This window comes from Pelmatolapia mariae, linkage group LG17 (assembly GCF_036321145.2).
Source record: "Pelmatolapia mariae isolate MD_Pm_ZW linkage group LG17, Pm_UMD_F_2, whole genome shotgun sequence".
Taxonomy (NCBI): Eukaryota; Metazoa; Chordata; class Actinopteri; order Cichliformes; family Cichlidae; genus Pelmatolapia; species Pelmatolapia mariae.
Window position 1 is genome coordinate 11173853 of NC_086242.1, and position 21527 is coordinate 11195379.

The 21527-nt window shown below is 38.7% G+C and overlaps 1 protein-coding gene across 4 annotated transcripts in view; it reads left to right on the forward strand.

The window, feature by feature from the left end:
• cacna1c (calcium channel, voltage-dependent, L type, alpha 1C subunit) overlaps positions 1-21527 on the forward strand; it is a 199761-nt gene that overhangs the window by 102641 nt on the left and 75593 nt on the right. For all 4 annotated transcript variants that reach the window (XM_063501408.1, XM_063501409.1, XM_063501407.1 and 1 more), the window contains exon 4: positions 20803-20942. In XM_063501408.1, the coding sequence (XP_063357478.1) occupies positions 20803-20942 (140 nt within the window). The remainder of the gene's footprint in view (positions 1-20802; positions 20943-21527) is intronic.

Genomic DNA, 21527 nt, shown 5'->3' on the forward strand with positions numbered 1-21527 from the left:
ATTATCCCATCATTAATCACAATGTTTCTGTCTGTTTTCACACTCGCAGCTTTGATGATGTGTTTGATTTTGAGTCAGTCTGCACAGTCCACACTGGTTATACCAGAAAAGTCGTTCTTCTTCCCCCCAGTGAGAAACCAGAGAGTGAAGTACAGATGATGCAAAAAGCAGCAGTCCAAGTGCATTTTAAGAAGAGTTTTACTTCTGAGTTACCTTCCTAAGTACTTTGAAGTGAGGGCAAAGTGATGAATATGGTAAAAGAAAGTGAAAGCACAGACACACATGTATACACAGGCATGCAATATCAGCATTAGTGCTGCAGTATTATGCCTTGATGTGCAAACACATGCATACAGAAAGGTTGGACTTCTTCCAAACATCTATTGACATGCACATATATTACAAAATAACTGCACAGGACCGTAGATATGTACACATACAAGCTCACATGCACTCACGCTCTTTCTTTCTTGCCCTAGCTGAATCAGTAAAAGCACAGAAAGGCTGAATGTTTTATCAAAAACACCCTAGTCAGCACCAAACTCTGCACTTGACCACTACACAGTCAAAAAAAAATCATGTCTTTGCTGCATCAAACTGATCACTTCAGGAAGACAGTGTGCTGACTTGTTTTAAATTTGTTTCAACAAATTTTGATATGGAGGTCAATATGAGGGCTGTGGGTACACAAAATAACCAAAAGTCATAGTCCAGCCTTCTTTTTACTTTCCTGTTATATTCCCATATGTTTATCCTGTATGATTTTGACACTTTACCTCGCTCTAGTTTTTGTTATTCCATTTTACATCTATCAGCTTTCCACAATCTTTCTTGTTTCACTGTCTCCCATAGGACTCTGAACTAACCAAAGCCAGTTTAACTGTTTTTAGGTAGGCTGAGGCAATTAATTGATGTTCAGTTGGTACTAAGTCCATACCATTACACCACCAGCAGAAGGATGAACTGTTGATACAAGGCAGAATGGATTTTCATGTTGTTTATGGCAAATTCTAACCCTACCATCCAGATATCACATGTGTTCTTTTGTCCAGTTTTGGTCAGCCTGTTTCTTGTTTTTAGCTGACAGGAGTAGCACCTGGTGTGGCAGCAGTAGCACATTAGCAATTTATAAAGCAAAGCAACCTTTATTTGTCACATACACAATCATACAACATGTAGTGAAATGCTTGTGTCCAATGTAGCCACACCATTCCTTGGTTTTAACATGGGGGGTCTAGCCAGGACTCTTAATGGATACCGGGTGGGAATCAAACTTGCGACTCCCACTTCAAAGGTGTGTAGTCTTACCACAACACCTTCCAGCTGCTATTTAAGTGACTGCTGCCTTCATATGAGCTTTAATCAGTCTGGCCGTTCTCCTATGACCACTGGCATACGGTACTTTCACCCAAAGAATTGCTACACCCTCTTCTCTGGACCATTCTCTGTAAACCCCAGACATGGTTCTGTATGGGAAAATCCCAGCATAGACATCCTAACCACACATCCAAATCTTGCTTCTCATTGAAATGCTAAGCTTTCTGGTGTCTAAGGGTCTTTGGACCCTGCAACTATACTGAGACAGTGAGTTATGTGTGAGATGTGTTTGTCTCTGTCTACATGTCTCTTTCATGTGGTTAATTATGGCCATGTCTGAAAAGGGCCACAAGCAACATCTACTGCGCTCCCCGCTGAGCTGAAAGGGAAAGTGTAGGTGGACCGTGTGTGCTTTGTTTTCTCTTTGATCTGAGAAATGCATACAATTCAGACAGATGCCTCAAAACACAGCATATTGTTCACCTCCTGATTTGTAAATGCTTTTCTGTAATTTGATTGGTTTCAGGAGGAAGAAGGAAAAGAAATGTGGCACGCTGTATGCTATAGGCCTGTCGAAAGGTAGCCGTAGTTCAGGATTTGTCTTTGTAACTGTAACACAGTCTGTACACTCATACAATATCACACAGATGTGGAGTCTACATTATTAACAAGGTATGAGATGCTATCACAAACTGTGTTTAGTATGAAGGTAGAACAGGATGATGCTGGGGTACAGGAAAAAATAAATCAGCATAACCAGTCACAGGAGCATGAATGATCAGAGGAGAGTGAGAGCGCAAGCTTGTCAGATTATATAAACTGAGTCAGCTGATACTGATCAGCTTAGGGTGTGTGCAACTTCAGTGCTCTGCCTAAACCGGTGTGATGCTCTGCAGGTTCACTCATCTCGCTTCTTTCGCCATCTCTCCACATTTAGTGATCACATCACTGAACTCTTGAGAAGTGTCTGTCACATCGCATATGAAAAAAAGCCCAAGTTTGATTAAATGTTTGTGTTTATATATTGTAAAGATTTATATGATTTATATTTATATTACTCATGAAAGTGACCTGATACATTTTAAATTTAAGAATGAAATATGAATCATAGTAGCAACATTATGGTGTCTGAGAAAAACGATAAAGGGGCCACATTTATGAGTAAATCGTAGTATGAGTCATCGAACTCTTATGGGATGCATCGCTGCTGCTGCCTTGTTTGATTTTGTATGTGCTTCCTATACTGAATTTCTCACTTATGGTGACAAAATACCTTATTTTGAGAAAAACTAAAGATAGTTAAGGAAATATTTTTGAAGTCTCAGGTTTGAAGAAATGAAAAAGTCCAGAAGAAAGTCCTTGTAACTTTTGGCACATAAATAACAGAGTGCAAGGAGCTGATTCACTGATTAGATATCAGAGAAAAAAAACATATCTGACTAACCTTTTAGGGTAAATTAAAAGTAAAGATGAATATCAGTGCTCCTAGTTCTACAAATGTAAGTGTTAGTTTCTGCTTAAGATCACTGCAACCGAATACATCTGGGTTATGTCTTTTTAAATTGTTTGGTAAAACAAGTATAGTGTTGGAGAATTGTGCCAAAGTAGTTGTACAATTATTTTAAAAGGAGAGTTTTCACAGGACTCTGTACACCCTTACTGCTGCAATTGAAATTAAAAGGTTAAGTAGCAGCCAGGTGTTGCTAATCAAATGTATTTCATTAACTCATCACCAGCAGTTGTGTGCGTGTTGTGTTCAGTTTGGTAGTTTGCTGCTCTGGAGCATTCAGGTATCTGTTAACACAAAGCCACACTCTTCCCTGAAGTGGACGTCCCAGTAAATCCACCACAAAGTCAGACTGCAATGTTCAAAGACACTGCAAAAAACCCTAGAGCTACATGCCGGACTCTGCAGGTCTGTTAGCATGCTAAATGTTGAAGTTGATATGATGGTAAACAAGTATGGCTTGTGTGGAAAGGTTGCTAAGAGAAAGAATTGCATCTGAACAATCTACAAGAACAGCTGAGACCAAAGTGGAGATGTTTGGCCATAATGTACAGCACCATGCTAGGTGAAAACCAAATGCAGCACCTCACACCAACTGACAAGCACAATGGTGGAGGGGTGATGTTTGCGGTTTGTCCTGCAGCAATGGGACCTAGCTACCTTGCAGTCATTGAGGCAACAATGATCTTCTCATGATACCAAAGTATTCTAGAGTCAAATCTGTCCAAGAGCTAAAGCTTGGCTGAAACTGAGTCATATAACAGGAAATCAGAAAACCTGCAACAGAATGACTGAAAAATGTGTGGAGGTGCTGCAGTGACCCAGTCAAACTGTAAAGGGAGCAGTCAGTGGACTAAAACAACACTGTTAAGGAGAGACGGCCAAAATTCCTCCATAATAAAAATCGTTGGTTCAAGTTACTGTTGGTAAAGGTGGTTCTACGAGCTACTGAATCATGGCAGGGCTGCATAGAGTCAGTTCTTGTACACACAAACTTGTATCTATACCTAGTGCCTCTTTTTCTCTCTCACACTCTTACCTACAACCTGTCCATGCTTGTCTGTCTGTGTTTTGGTCACATTTCCACTCTTCTTTAATTCCAACTGACTCTCAGACCTGCTGGCTATACCTTCAGCCTTCATTCCCTTTCCTGCTATGATTATAAGTGAATGCCCATATCAGTGGAAATTTCAGGAAAGAGACTCCACTCTTTTTAAAAAAGAAAAGAAAAATAAAAGTAGTGTTTTCACGCTCTTTTGTAAAGCCTTACTTTTGCTTCATGGCCTTACACTAACAAATTTTGATAACTTATGAAATAGATCTGTGGTTATGTGGTCGTATCACTCTACCAGAATTGTCAGTGCGCGTAATCTATTTGAAAAAGAACCAGAAATTATTCATATTTAAAAATATATGTATTAATAATTGTTGGTTATTGCGTCTCTAACACATGACAACGAGAACACAGAGAGAGGCAGTGTCCAAAATCAGATGTTTCTCTTGGTTTGGCAAAAAAAAGTGAAGGTTGAATTTCACAGTCAGAAAGGAGAGGTGATAGGAAGACGGGGCAGAGGCTGAAAGGAGACAAGGTGAGGACAGGTCCTCTGACGTTTCAACAGTGAAGGAGGAAAGAGAAAAATGGATTTTGTTCTGGTTCATCCTCATAATAACCCCGTTTGCCATTTTAATAGTCCTCCACAGCTTTTCCCTCCATCTTTCATGTCCTGCTCTTTCTCTTTTTGACCTGTCGGTTAAAATGTGCTTCGGTCAAATCAAACAAGTTAAATACCCACAAAAGATAAGTTGTTACCCCTTTAATTGCTTTCTTTTTCTGTTTGATTCTTTGCTTTTTGAAGTTTAATTTGGCTTTTTATAGCTTGTGGGTCGCAGTTTCAGCAGTGCTACTATGGTAACAGCAGGGGAGTGGGTGTTAGCAGCTAATCCTGTTTGGGTGTCATGGTGACATTGCTATGGCACCAAGTAAGAGAGCTAAACAAGCTTTCTTCTTTTTAATAATATTTTAATATTTCATCAACACAGATTAGGTTGATCACTTAAAGTCATTGCAGTTCCGTTGATTTCTTTTAAAGGACACTATATGCATTTTTTGAAAATATATATATATATATGTATGTATGTATGTATGTAATTTTGTCCAGATTACATACACAATACATACTTTGAAAATGCAGTGTTAAAAAGCTTTTCTCTTCCATGTTATATTATCATACATCACTTACAAGTATGTGAAAATGAAATAGCAAAATGTATTATTTCACTTTCATTGGATTTTTTGTTTTTTTGCTCAAACAGCACATTTATATATATATAAAAAACATATTTTCATTTTCAAGTTTAAATTATGATTTTAATATAATCCCCTTACAGTCTCCACTAGGAATTCTTCAGCTTCAGATGAATTATGGCCTCATAAGTCCCAGAAAAGATTTTCCAGTTTTCTTCTTTTTCCTGGTGTTTTTTAATCTGTTTATCTATCTTTAGGTAGATATCGTGCTAAACCACAACACTGTCTGTCTTTGTACTGTCTTTGTACTGTACTGTGAAGACTCTACAATATTAGAATGAAAGCACCAGGCAACAGTAGGAAGGAAAAACTCCCTTTTAAAAGGACGTGCCAAATGGTTCGAAGAAGAAGAAAAAGGAGAGCATAGTGAGACAAACTATGAGAAAGCGATAGCGAAAGTTAATTATGCGCAGCAGTTGTATACAAAACACCTGGAGAGTGAAAAAAGGTAAGAGGAGAAGAAATATTCAGTGTATCAGAGAAAGTCCCACCGCAGGACCCGGCTTTGACAAAAAGGAAAGTTAAATCTAATCTTAAAAAGCATCTAGTGTCTGGAGTCCTTTCTGTTGTGAGGTGACAAGGAGAGGGACCTGCAATTTTACCTTTAAGCTGCATACACACTGTAAGCGGTTGATCCAATACCACAGAAAGGGAAAGATATTTTACGACTTCAGGTGACTACGAGTGAAATGACTGCTGGCGATGCAACGTGGGCAGGACTCGCGCTAAACTTTCAGGCGAGGGACTGAAGAGACAACAAATGAGAACGATAATGCTAAACAAAACATTTGAGGGTCACCTAGGCAACTGGAATCTGGAATGTCCGCAAGCAATCAGCTGGCACGCAGCTTTAGAAACTTTAGGAACCACAAACTAGCCTGTAGCATGAGAGTTACGTGCACTATTAGGATACTAAGATATTATGAAAGTTTAAAGACATTGCATTAAGGGGGACAAATTATTCAAGTTTTTTTTTTTTTTTTTTTGCTGTGAGGAAAAGGATTTTATGAAAATGATTTTTTTGTGTGTGGAAACAATCAGAATTATATTATTTATCCATACTTCCATCTATATTTTTGGAGCATCTTATCTAGCTTGGTGATCCAGAGACAGACAAAGGCTCGTGCTTACATTCACATCAGTGGCTAAATCTGAATCCCTGATTAGCCTAGTAAGTTTAAAAAGAAGAGCTTCCGCATGTAGTCAGTGTACAAGTGAAACAGGCGCCGTTTATGTGAAAGGAAATCCAAAATTGCAATATGAAGATAATTAGAAAAAAAGCAGGAAGGTGATTAAAAAAAATAAAACTTCCAGTGTGTCTGTTCATTCTTTCTATAATCTTTTACCCCTCGATTTAAGTTTCGCTTCTGTAAATTCTCTCCTCTAGTTCAGTCGCACCTTGCTTATCAGCTTTAGCTCCTGAAATATAGTACACATCTCTCTCCACAGCAATCAAGTGGTGCAAACATGTGATAACTTCCCAGCAACAAATGGCACATGAAAGCATGATCCCATATGACTTGCTTTAAATGGCATGTTTAAGTGCACTTAATGACCCTGTAATGAAACCATGTGTAGTTTACTAAGAGGAATTGTTATTGATTCCAGGTGCCATTCGAAATAATTGACATATCTGTTGCAGTGCTTTTATAGCTGAATGACATTCGCACCTCAGTGTTATTTATTCTTTTTTACACACACACACACACACACGCACACACAGCCAAGCCACACATGTCAGTGTTTTCCCATTGTATCTCTGTTTCTCTATTTTCACCGTGTTGTGCTCTGGTCTCGCTCCACTGAACATTAACCAGCGGAGGAATGATGGAGCAATTCTAACAAAAATGCAAACAAGCGCACATACATTCCCAGGCAGGGCTGCTCGAGCCCTCTGCGGAGAGATAGAGTGGTGTGCTTGCTTCTGATAGGAGCAAATCAACATGGACAGAACAGTGTTTCCTCTAGGATTTTTTTCTTTTATTCAGCAAGCGGGGAAACAGTTTTGTTGTGGCACAGTGTAGTGCGCTGGCAGTCAGTGTGAATATCAATAGGAAATGAAAAAGCAGGAAATAAAGTGACGTTTAGTGACTATAAAGCAAAATATAAAATGTGTGACTGAATAAACATATAATCTGAAATGCTTCAGACTAGAAACATTTAGAGGGGAGTTATCAATAGCTACTTTTTATGTTAAATATTTCCTAAATTTCTGAAGCGAGGACAGCAGTCATTTGGCTGTAGCTGGTCATTGCTGCAAAAATCCATCCTGCTCTGTTTTTATGCAAGTCAAGTTCAATTCAGGAGGTGGACACACTAGCGAAAAGATAGATGCAAGTAAAGGTAAGTTGGCTGGGGAATAGTATAGAGTCATGGTAAAAAGAAAGTAAATGTTTTAAATGTCAAAACACAATAAAGAATTGTGAGATCTTAAAATTATTCCAATACAGACTTAGATGCACAAAAAAATGATATATTACACCGCTCCATTAATTATTTAACAAAACTGTATTTTAAAAACTAAGTACACCCTTACTGCTTCCATCTGTGTTAAGTAGATAAGTAGCAGCCAGGCCTGCTAATCAAATGGAGTTGTTTAACTGATCACCAGCAACAGATGAATTTGCATCACAGTGACCTTGACCTCAAGATCAGAGGTAAGGCTTTCTGAAAATCTTGAGCATGCAATAACTTGAGAACAAGTTCATGTAGGGGGCTGAGGGGTAGTCCTGGCAGCCACCAATATTTCTTCTTTTATGGTCACTCTTTCAAACAGTGAGCGAGAACCCAAAGGTATTAAAGGCACAGTACTGACTACTACCAATACTGGAAGTAAAATATAAAATACATTAAAATATTCATTATTCGCCTTGCAAATGCATAAACATCACACTCTGTGTAAACCTGAGGAGTTGGATTTATTTCTGTTTTAAAAAATTCTGTCCGTCATTTAAAGATTAAAAAGTATCACAGCTTCACTGAACAGCATTTTCCACGATTGCCGGCCCATCCTGGATCATATCTGAGGAAAACTTATGTCAGCACATCAGCGGGCACATACTCATGTTATGTTTGATCTCAGTTGGCAAAGAACTAGAAGGCAAAACTCGGTCCTCCCTCGCATACAGCGCATATCCCACATCATCACCGTATGTGCGTGTGGTTAATGCTGTCCTATGCTGGCGTCATTGTGACTAATAGTTAAAATTGGGTTTGCCATTGCAAATCTTGTGTTATAGTTTTGGATAGTTTGAGTAGTTTTGATATTCTTTTTAAGAATTCTAATCGTTGGTTTTTCAGGGTAGTCTTTTTTTCTGATTGCTCGGTTCAGTTGATGCCAGGAGGAGAACAACACCAGCGACGTCCTCTTTCTTTCTTTAAGTGATTTGTCTGTTGCTTCAGCCATTTTCATTCTACACCGTCTTATTGTGAAGACAGGACAACTGATTGAGATTTGAGAAGAATCTAAAAAAAAGGACAGAACGATGTAAAGGTGGATATGAACAGAAAGGGGGAAAGCTTTGGGGTGACAAACCAAGCCCATACTGCACATACTGGCGTATTTAAATCCCCCATTTATTCCAGTTGGCAGTCCGAGATGTTTAAGAGTTACTTTGGTTTCTTGTGTTCTCAGTTTATTAGTTTTTTACTGTAGACTTTACTGTAGTACTCGTATTCCTGTAGATGTGTGCACAAAAGTGGCATGTTCACATAAGACAGAAGTGAAGTGCAACTATAATCGGGCGACATTTGTAAGAGATTGACGAATAATGATGCTATTTTTAATATTCTATATCAATATATGCTGTGGTGAGGTCTTGTCATTCTATACCACCTTTCAGTCTCTCCGTGTTCCTTAGAAGTCACAGCAGCATGATCAGCCCAAGAGGCATATTAGATGACTCACATGCATGCACGCACACACACACACACACTCACTCTGTACCATGAGTCATGCAATGAGTTATAGAGTATAGTAATCTATCTCTTCCTGCCAGTTTAGCAAGCAGCTACTCTGATCTTGATGCACTACAGTGATCCCGCGTCTCACTTCACTTTGTCTTCATTTGTACCTTTGCATGTGTGTCCCCTTGCGCGCACAAATCTGTGTATATTGTGAGCGTATACGTGCGAGGGAGGGTGTGAACGTGAACTCCAAACTCAGGACTGTGACTTTTATATGTGTGTGTGTGTCTGCGTGCAGCATCTGTCTCCCTGCGTGGTGAGGCAGGACGCAGGCGAAGTCGTGATAAGTCAGGCACAACACACTCAACGGAATGCAGAAGTGGAGGGGTAGCATGTTTCAATTGATCGGGAGAAAGGAAAGGGAGTGTGTAAGCTGGAAAGGAGGCAGTGGAAAAAACCAGGAAGACTCGCTTCTCCAACCTTTCATCTGGTCTTTTTGTTTATTTTCTTCCTATTATGTACAGTATCTTTCTTTTTCTTTCTGCAATCTCCAGCTTTCTTTCTCTCCTTCTCATCTCTCAAGGGTACCAGTTACCTCCCCCCAGATATCAACTAGTGTACACACATTTATCAACACTCTCTAGTCACACACACACTGGCTGTCTATATTACATGATTTATGCCCCTGTGTTTTTTAATTTTTAGACCAATTACTCTGGTTCTTTTTCTCGCTTTTTCAGTTCTCTGCTTACGTTGACAGCCTTCTAAACATTTTATCGTCTCTGGTTTTCTGCTCTTTGGTCTATATTTGAAGATGACTTTAAATGTTTTGTCTCTGTCAAAGGTCAGTTTGACTTTTGCTTGGCTTTATGGCTTTATGGATGTAAGACTACTTGTGTGTTAAGTTATTTCTCAAACTTCTTCCAGATGCATTCTAGGATAGGCTGCCAACATTTTAACTCAAAGGAAGAGAGGCAGCTTAAGAGCATAAATGAATGAATGAATTATTCATTTAGAGGAATAAGAACTTGATGCTACTTGCTGTCTGGTTTCCAAAAGAAATTTCAGCTGGGATGTGGTTTATTGACATATTTAATCTCTCTGTGTGTAGTATGTAAAAGTGAGATCAGTTTATAAAGGAAGAAAGAACTACCTCAGAAAACAGAGGTAGATATTGTTATACGTTGTTATACGTTGTGTACGTTCATATTGAATTTGGTCACAGTTTTAAATTAAGAGGCTTGTATACATGTAATCCCAGTGAGCAAGAAGCTCTAAAAGCTCAGTTTCAGGTAGTTTTTTCTTCTCTTCGATGTCAAAGATCATATTCTTAGCACAGTACAGTTGTCTCCAGAGGTATAACGCATTTAAGGGGAAGTAATTATTACACATAAACATGAGCCTAAATAACATATAGAAGACAATCCCGTTGGTATCATCACCAGTGTCCATCACACACAAGGAAATGAAAAAGGTGAAAAAACAGCCAGTGGCATGACACTATTTAAGGTCCATAGGCTGCGGTTGGAGTAGATCAGCTTTATAAAAAAGTGAGCGAGCATAAAAAGAGTAACTGTTTTTAAGTAGTAAGTCATTTCAAATGAGATGTTTCTAACAGCTCAAATGTCTGCTAAATACAACTACAGCTGCTCTATTTCACAGGGAGAGAAAAGATTGAGAGAGAACTTCACATTTTAGCGCAGGCTACACTGGTAAGTTTGCAGCACTGCGGTTAAGTTCACTGTAATACACTATGTTGGACTGGTGCAGAGGAGCTGTGGTGTTCATGGTCAGTGTCGGGTTACATCAAGGGTAGCGGACATCAATATGAATTTAAGCTGATGATGATGATTAGATTAATTTCGGTTGAATTAAAGTTTGTGTTCATATTATTTTATTATTATATTAATATGGCATACAGTTCTTTTGTTTTGCGCAAAGGACCTGGTAGAATGTACTTCTAGTTATGTGAAGAATGTCTGTACTTTTGAACAGAAAGAGAAACTGATAAGAAGAAAGGTGGTTTAAAGGGCCAGGAGCTAAAAATAGCTTGTTTCATACAGTTAATAGATTGATGTATAAAGTGGTATGAAGGAAATAAAGATTATTTCAAACTATCGGTCCAATTTAGTACCCCAATTAATGTAACATGCATGTCTTTGACAGTGAGAGGAATCCAGAGTAAACTCCACATAGAAATGCACCACAATACCACCAGATACTCTGGAGTCAAAGTATAAAAAGTATAAAACTACATTGCTGCTAATTCATAATTGTTCATATATATCTATATCTATATAAGAGCATAAATGAATGAATCTCTCTCTCTCTCTCTTTCTCTCTCTCTCTCTCTCTCTCTCTCTCTCTCCATATATATATATATATATATATATATATATATATATATATATGTACATATATATAGATATAGATATGTAGATGTAGATAGATAGATAGATAGATAGATAGATAGTGTTGTCCTACAATCCATCTATCTAAGCTTTGAACTTCAGTGTTTCTGAAATGATTGCATATACTGACATACCAACAGTATGAAATAAATCTCAGCCCTTCACAATACTCATCACTCTGCATTCTTTCTTCACATTATGTCATTTCTTCCCCTAAAACTTGCCTTTAAAAAAAAAAGCTACAGCTAAAATGTGCAAACTCCCTGGACCAGCATGAGAGAACACAGCATGTCATCTGTATTTGTAAAAATTGTTATGGAAAGACAAATGTGAATCATTTTTATCACATTAGACACACAAGTCTCATGATAATCAACCTCCACAGACAGATTGCGTGTCAAGACGTTTGTTGCATGGATACAAATGTCTCAATTTCCTTTCTTCTTCCCTTCTTGTTTTCAGGCTTTTTCTTTTTTTCTTGCTTGCTCTTTTTCTTTCATACTTTCTTCCTGTCTTCTTTTCTCTCTTGCTGTTCTTATTTGGTAGTTACAGTGCTAGTTGCCTAGAAACTGGAGTTTTTGTCTTTATGTAAACTTTGATATTCAGTATACTGCAGGAAATAAACAATGACAGTCTAGTATTTTTCCATTCATAGACAAAAGTTCATCAGTCATATTACTGTAAGCTTGGGCCTACAACCATTGTTGTGTGTGTGAGTGACTGTATGTGTGTGATCTATCATTGATCTATAACTGTAGATCAGGGGTCATGACCCTTGATAAGTATAGATCCCTTTTCTTGTCATCTCTCCCCAGCTGGATGCATGAAGACAAGATGTAATTCCTGCCAGAGTCCCACAGATTGGAACTGAATTTTATAATTTAGTCTTGATTTAAACATGTTATGCAGCATGTTACCACTGTGTTCAGATCTGTGGCCTCTCAACAACTAAGAGACTGAAGTTGTGCAATAATAGACTATTTATAAAGTTGTTACCAGGAAAATCTCTAAAATAATTGCAATCACCTGTAAGTGGCAGAGATACCACCGCTTACAGGTTGAATATGTGTTGGTTGGCCTTTTTTCAAATGAAATCATAATATTTGCTAAGCTATGTTTGCTGAACACACGCTGTAGCTGAAGGCTTCTGGATATCATAATTACATATTATGTAGACCTCCTTACGTCTTGTTTTGTCCCCTTCCCTTGTGTCAGCCTTTAATTATGTAGAACATAAGCACTCGTGCTCTTACTGTCATATATATTCAGTGAACCAAACTCATACCTAGTGTCTCACTAAAAGCTCAGAATTAGTCAGTTACATTAAAGGGAATGAATTCAAAGCCGTGTTGAACCTGTAGTATAACCTAGCATAATTTAGACTAAGTTAAAGGTTTAAGTTTGACCTTTATATTACAGAAAACTGCAGAACATGCTGAAATTTTCTTTCTTTTCTTCTGGTGTTTATTTCTGCTTTGAGATCTGTTTCATCAGGCAGTGAGCACAGGAAAAAGACACTTTTCCATTTCCGACTCATGGAACAGGGCAGGAGACATAGATGATTGACAATATATTAAACTTTACAACCCAAGGTGCTGCCATCAAAACTCAACCTACCTTTAAGAGCCTTTCTCAATACAACCTCAATAGTAGACTTTGGAAAGAAAGAAAAGAGTTCTCTTCTCTTGAGTGACCATGAAAAGCTGATAGCTGGATGTCCTTAGTGCAGAGCAGACTTCAGGAATGGAGAGCTGAGTGTTTCCTTTTTATGACTGTCAGATGTGGTACTCAGGATGGATTTTTGGCCTCCAATGATTGTGAAAACAAGGTAATTGAGATAAAAGAATTATGTGCTCCACTCATTTACTATAATGATCTTTACAGTTTACAGTTCACCCTCTTTTAAGTCTAGCCTGAAGCCAAGTGACATGCCTCACTGTCTACACAATTGAGTTAGAATAAATTCCAAAAACCCAAGTAAAAATTGATATTTTTAATTTCATTAAATTCATATTGTTTATAAAGTTAATGATTAATTATGTTAAATAATTGGCATCTAAATGTAATTTTGATTAGGATTTATTTTTTTCATTTTCAAGCAACCCTTTACAACTGTGACAGATGGTGTGATGTGAATAAAGACATGATGGAAAAAGAAAACTTTGCTTACAAAGAATCCGACTTTATTCAAATTTTTTAAATTGATATTGAGCAATAGTTTTTTTGAAGGTTTTGAAGGTCAGTCATCGACTCTTTTCTCACTTATTTTTAGTCCAGGCCTTGTACCTGACTAGTTTCAAAGTAATGCTTCGGTTGAATGTTGGAATGTTGAGGAAACTGAACAATAGGAGGCAAAAAGAAGAAGTTGCAGCCCTGAAAAGCAGATAAACAATATCATGTCCTTAAGAAATGCGGAAAAAAAAATCCAGCAAAAACCTGACAAAGGACCATTGAGCCTGTGGTGTTGAGGAATTTGACAAAACGTGTGGAATTATGGATGCAGAAAAGACCCCCCCCCCCAGAAAAAAAAAAAGAGTCTTGGATTTCTCAATAATGTTTGAGGCTGGACCTCAACATTATTGAAGCAGTGTAGGATCATCTTGGCAAAGAATGCAACAAATGGCATTCAACATCCAACGGTTTTGTGTTACATTATTCTGTAGATCACAAGTGTCAAACTTATGGCTCGTGAGCCCACTTAAGGATCTATTCTGGCCCACTCATGGTCCACTTTGGACCTTAACTGTACCTTCCACTAACAGTGCATTAAGCCATTAAGAACAGATCATGGCACGAGAGTGACAGTCTGAATTGTTTATTTCACCTGAGACAGAGGTCTGAAATATGGTCACTTTTTGCCTTTCTACTGGCAAAGACGTGCTCATGGTCATCCATACCAAAAAGGCTAAGGTTAATGTTATAGATGAAAGGCCTGTGTAAAGTGACACTAAAGTTTTAGTATACATAAGTGCACAAAGACTTACAATAGGAAGTTTGAATGCTGATAGAAGAGTAGTAATTAGGACTATGTGCTGTGGATATTCTTAGTACTGTACTGATCAGTGTCATCTGTGTGTGTGTGTGTGTGTGTGTGTGTGTGAGAGAGAGAGAGGAAGAGAAAGTCTGCTGCCGCTGCTGTTGCAGCCCACAGTTTCCATGGTAACGTCGAAACCCATCTTGGTCTCTATGGTAACTTCTTGTTGGCACCCACAGAGATAGAGAGAAAGAAAGAGGTGAAGATGTAGAAGAGAGGAATGAGAAACTGAGAGAGGGATAGAGAAAAATAATTGGGAGAGGAGGAGTTGACACTTAGAGAAAGAGAAGAAGACAGAGCCTCAGGTGTGGCCCTAACTTTACTTGGGGTTAAAAGAGTTCGAATTCAAAGCATCATCCTCTTACTTTTTTGTCTGAGCTTCTAATATTGTTATCTACAGCCTCACACAGGTTTTTGGTTGGCTTCATATAGGAAAGAGGTGGTTGCTAGTTTAGTCTGATGTAGGTGTTGAGCATATGACTTACATACAGAGCCCACGTTGTTTAAAGAATTTCCATCTGTTTAGGGTGTTGGGTATTGATATTACTTTACCAAAGTCTTTCAAGAAGCAAGTCTTGCCACTCAGCCATGCATCTTAACAACTCCTCTGGGCAGTTATTTCAGCAGTTATTTTTAAGAGAATCAACAATAATTCCAAAGGTAGATGTGGAATCAAATCAGATTAGAAAACATAGGTTTAAACAACTCCCACCCCCTTCACCCCTGCAAACTATATTAATAATTCTAATGTGCAAACTTTTACAACATTGTAACTTCACTGATAAGGATAAATTGACTTAATCTAAAGCGCTGTAAAAAATAAATGAAATGATTAACAGGTTTTTCCACCAATTTGGGCTAAATTTAACCCCTTACTGTGTATTTGTTCTTGTTTTTACCCGGCAACTAAAACCACTGAGTCATTGAATATAGTCTACTGCAGCTATTTGCCATTTTGCACTTTTAAAAAAAGCTAAAAAAAATTAAAAAAAAGACAATGAAAAAGTTTTTAAAAGGAAAAAACAAATTAGAGAAAAGTTATAAAGTCATACTGCTTCACCTGATAACATTAATTAACTGGAACTACTGCTCCTGCTACACTCATCTGTAACTTGATTAAGCGCACCAGCAGTACAACTGCTCAACTTCATTCACACCTGGTTAATAATAATATCTACGAGAGGTTTCAATCTGGCTTTCGCTCATGTCACAGTACATCTGCTTTACTTAAAGTTACTAATGATCTTTCAGCCTTTGACACTTTCTCTCACTCCATCCTTCTAAACAGACTTTCCTCTCTTGGCATCTCCAACACACCCCTAACCGGGTTCCAATCATATCTCCTTGACCATTCCCAGTTTATTCAACTTAAATCATTCTACTCTCGTCTATTCCCAGTCACTTTTGGTGTACCCCAAGGTTCAGTCTCAGGCCCTCTTCTCTTCATAATATACATCCTCCCTTTTGGTACCATTTTCAATAAATTTGATCTTCACTTTTACTATTTTGCTGATGACACCCAGTTATATCTCTCCTGCAGGCCTGATTCCTCCAGAATGTTTATCTGAATTAAAATCCTGGTTCAGCTCAAATTTTCTTAAGCTCAATCAGGATAAAACTGAAATCCTTATCAGTTCCAAATCCAACCTACTAAAGGCAATTGAGCCTATTGAACCTTTGTGGTTTTCGTTTCACCTCGGGTTAAGAGCCTTGGTGTCATCCTAGACAGCTCACTATCCTATAAATCTCACATCAGTGATCTCACTCATTCTGCCTATTTCCGTCTACACACCATTAACCGATTACATCCTTCTCTTTCCACCCAGTCGGCGTCCCTTCTTGTTCATAGTCTCGTTACCTCCTGCGTTGACTATTGTAATTCTCTCTTAGATGGTCTCCTCCAAAAATCCCTCCATAAGCTTCAACTGGTTCAAAACTGCCCGCATTATTACCAGAACCCCGTCCTACCAGCACATCATCCCTATCCTTCAAGAACTTCCGAATAGTATACAAGCTTCTTCTCCTCACCTTCAAGGGCCTTAATAACCTTGGTCCTCCTTACCTTTCTTTCCTTTCTTACCTTTCGTCCAGTTATATAACTGCATCTGTGGATGTCAAGTAGACATGCTGAAGATCAAACCAAACACCAGAATGTGGAAGAAAGATGATTTAAGTGGCACCAAATCATTTCACATTCACTATTGACAACTTCGCGGTTTTCATTTCACCTCAGGTTAAGAGCCTTGGTGTCATCCTAGACAGCTCACTATCCTATGCCAGAAGGGCTAGTCTGAGTGTTTCAGAAACTGCTAATCAACTGGGAGCTTCTTGCACAACCATCTCTAGGGTTTACAAAAATTGGTCTAAGTAAGAGAAAATCTCCAGTGAGCAGCAGTTCTCTGAGAGAAAATGGGCTGTTGATGCCAGAGGTCAGAGGAGAATGTGAAGATTGCTGCAGACTTATAGAAAGGCAATTAAACTAGCTCCTGATTGCAACAAAGTCATGCAGAAGAGCATCTCTGAATGCACAACACTTCAAACCTTGAGGCAGATGGACTACAGCAGCAGAAGACCACACCGGGGGCCACACCTGAGGCTTCAGTTCACATAAGTACACAAAAGCTGAAGATTAGAACATTACTGGCTGGTCTAATGTGTCTTGATTTGTGCTGCAACATTCAGATGATCGGGTCAGAATTTGGCAGGGACAAGTGAAGAATAGGATATTTCTTCTGTGGTTTTGAATTGTGCTGTTGTAATACTTTTGATATGATACTTTTTTTGTCTTCTTCTTGCACACACATGCCTTAACACACACACACAGTGCGATATATCTGTGGGTTCCTTCAAAAGCAGCTTAATAGCTAATCCTGTCTTGCAGCATACACACAAACACAGAAGGTCATTGCAAATGGAAACAATGTCTGCTCTATGGTAGAATGTCGATACTATAATCTGATTGGCCTAGTTGATGGATAGGTGGTTTGGTTGACCTATCACAGTTAACTGAATTATTGCCCCCACATGCTTACCTTTCGGTCATTCTGTCTGCTTTCTTTTCTCGCTCTCTCTGTCTCTATAGTCTGCCGCTCTTCCTCGTGTACTCTCATCTTCTCTCGTCTTTTTCCAGTCACTAACCAAATTAGTCTTGCCCCTTTGGATTTTGCCCTTTACAGGTCTGGATGAATTGAAGGAAAGGAGGAAGTGTGTGTTTTCTGTGTGTGTGTGTGTGTGTGTGTGTGTGTGTGTGTGTGTGTGTGTGTGTGTGTGTGTGTGTGTGTGTGTGTGTGTGTGTGTGTCAGGCTAAGCTGTTCCTACCAGATGTTTTTCTTTGTTTTATGTTTCTGAGCGCCGCACTGTCTGCCTGTCACCAGCAGATACACAGCTCGGGTGTGTGTATCTTTGAGAGAGCGTGAGCGTGATAGAGAGCTTTTGTATATTCGAGAGGGAGGATGTGTGTGTTTGTGAGATTAATTACTTCCGCATACACTGCTAACACTCCACTGTGCGGTGAAGGGTCGGCGGTACAAACGGTGAATATTAAACCAAATCAATTCTGCCGGCTTTGAAACTGATACTCGCACGCAGAAAAAAAAAAAAAAACAGGTGTCGACTGTGAAAATCTCAGTTTTTATCTTTAAGCTGGACACTTTTGGGCTGAATAAGACACTGAACAGACTTGAATTGAAATGAGTGAAGGTTAGAAACTTAGAGAGCAGGAGCACAACAAGTTTAAGACAGCTTTCTGAGCAGGTGACTGAGGCGCAGAATCCCTGGGCTAAAAATCGACTCGCCTTTCACGTATTCTGTGTTTAAATCCACAGAATTATAATTCATGTCACTTCCTTGACTGTCAAGTTACTTGAGCATTTCTAAGTGTGGGAAAAATCATGGTTTACAAGTTTAATTGCTTCATTATGAACAAAAAAAGAAATCAAAGGATGAGTTTTTTTAGTTTTTTTATCAGCCTCTTGCAGTTGTAATGTGTTGGCAGCTGTGATTCACGAGACATTTTTGAGATGGCTCTTATATAGAGCTCTAAAAAAACCCAAGTTTAAACACTTGAAAAAAACTACTTGAGAAAAAGTCAGATCAGTGGTTACAAAAATGCCTGATTCCCATGGTACTGGAAATGGCTGTGTTAAGTGTCACTGCAACTGGCCTAATGAGAGTCTGATGTAGTCTTTTCTTGTTTGTTTAGCTGGATGGCCTTTGGAATTTCATCAGCCTGAACATCTAATCTTAATGCAGCTACTGTATACACAAGTTTTTCCAACATAAACATTAACTTTAGAAACACTTTAGCGATTATAGACTGATCGGACTGACTTGGATTTAACACCATTACAGACATTTAACCTTCATTCAGCAATGATTTGAGAATGTTCACTCTTTGTACTGTCCTTAAAATCACCAGCAATCAAATAAATACATTAAAGAATAAGAAATTTTATTCTCAATGAGAAGGTTGGCATTCAGTTTTAAAATGCCGTCCCTGTATAAACACCGGTGTTGAACTCCAGGCCTCGAGGGCCGGTGTCCTGCAGGTTTTAGATGTGTCTTTGATCCAACACAGCTGATTTAAATTGCTAAACGACCTCCTCAACATGTCTTGAAGTTCTCCAGAGGCCTGGTAATGAACTAATCATTTGGTTCAGGTGTGTTGACCCAGGGTGAGATCTAAAACCTGCAGGACATCGGCTCTCGAGACCTGGAGTTCGACACCCCTGCTGTATAATCTACAGAAGAATACATTTTTATTTTTTCCAAAACCAATGTCATGTCCATTTTATGACAGTGGTAAACAGATCTTTCTTTTAGATCCTTGCTAATCACTTATTCCTTATCAGTTTTAAGTTTTAAAAGATGTTTCCGCTCAGTGCAAATGATTTAGTATTTGAGAGCCTCAAAACAAGCCAGAAACAAAAAGAAATTTAAAAACACAAAGGCCAGCATGTGACTCAGGTGTTGCACAGTCAGTGACGTCAGCTTTGTAGCTGTCAGGAGAAAAATGTCAGCATTGATCAGAGGAAATAACAGGCTTGAAGGCATATAATTCCAGTGGATTGGACAATTTAGAAGCTGTTTTCCATCAGTATTGTATGTGGTTATGTAAGTCAATGATGGAATCCAACCTAAACTCCTTTGTCAGTCAGCCTGTGAAGATATTTTGGTAAATTTAAACACAGCTTCTTCAGGTTTAGCTGATTCTTCCCAGGGATGAGACTGGAGCCTAGAGAGACCTGCCTGGCCTTCTGTCCCAAACCTCTGGCCCGCTGTGTGTATGTATCCATGGGAAAATAGAGGGAAGAAGAGGAGGAGCAGGGAATAAAATGAATGGATGGACTGATAGATGGAGCTAGCTATGTTTTTATTACCCACCCCCAAAAGAAAGAAAGAAAGAAACTGGGCAGAAAGCAAGAGGATGTTGAATAATTCTATATATAGGATGTTGTATTTGCACAGCAAGAAATAAATAGATTTCTGCATTGCTTTGATCTCATTTTCCTTAAAAACTTGACAAAATATTTAAAATCAGATATGAAAAGGGATTAGGTGGATGATGAATTGTTTACGACTTTGCAACAGTCAGAAAGTTATATGATCCTGCTCTCTTTCAAGGCCATTTCAGGACATTTCCCAGGACCCTGTCAGGCTGGGGTCGGCAATATGACAACAATCCCTGAGGAGCTCTGTAGTAAAAATCCTGTTGTGTGTATGTGTGTTTGCGTGTGCATACATGTGCACATGAAATCATTCCTTCCATCAGACAGTAACCTCGTAGGACAGGAAGAGAGCTGGTTTGATTAAATAATCAAAATGCTTTGATTGTGTACACGATTACAAGTTAGACAAATACATGTTAACATATAAATAATCAAACATGCGCACGCACACACACATGCATACGCACAAAGCAGAAGCCACATAAACAGCGGCAGAACATCTTGTTCTGGCTGATAAATTTGAAAGAGTAGGCAGCCAGCACTTCAAGTGCTCACAAGTCATATACAATGTCCTTAGTGTTGATGTGGGAAAAATAAAAAAGTTTTATGATTGTGAATGAACGTGTGTGTATAATAGTGCTCCAGCATGTCAGTTTTTTCCAATAAGTCACCTCTCACGATGAAAAGATTTACTGCACATAGTTCAAGAATACTGAATCATTCCTTTGCAACATGAATTTAGTATTTAATCTGATTTCAAATTTTCATTTATAATTACCTCTGATTTTATCTGTGTCTGTTGCTCATTTTATGTCACGCTGCAATGATGCCCCTCAGATGACTAAATGGACTTTTTTATGTTTGTGTCTGCACAGGAGCGTGTGGAGTATCTGTTCCTCATCATTTTCACGGTGGAGGCGTTCCTGAAGGTAATAGCCTACGGCCTGCTCTTCCACCCCAACGCCTACCTGAGGAACGGCTGGAATCTGCTAGACTTCATCATTGTAGTTGTAGGGTAAGCGATCAGAATCACACAGAAAAGAGACAAACTGTGAGGTGTTATTTGATGGTTCTCTGTTACTCCAAGTGAGTCTATGAAGTTTGACAGATGAAGCAAATTTCATAGATTCAGTTGTGTAATTGTGATGCATAGTCTCTTTTCAACAGCTACCTGACACACACACAACCTCAGCACATCATTAGCAAATTAATCATAGTACCTTAGTATAATTACTGTCAACCAATGGAAGTACAGCCAAGTCAATTGGCAGCCTCTGTCTAATGTAAGAGGTAATCATAGTGTTAGCATCTATCAAAATTACAGTAAGATAGCGTTTCACGTGGCCTTCTTTACTTTCAGTTGCAAAGGCAAAGAAGCAGGTATATTTTATCTTGTAGCTCATCTTTTACTCTACTTCCTGTTAGTAAAACCAGAAGGGCACTCAGACTGACTCCACAAGGCCAATCCCATATTTTGCGATTTTAATGAAAGTGATCCAGGTCTGCACTAACATTTTATAGATTCTTCTACTGCTCCTCCTTGCTCAACATCTCCACTAGGTTTCGTAAAATTCAGCTCGACTCGTCTCATTGACAGAGA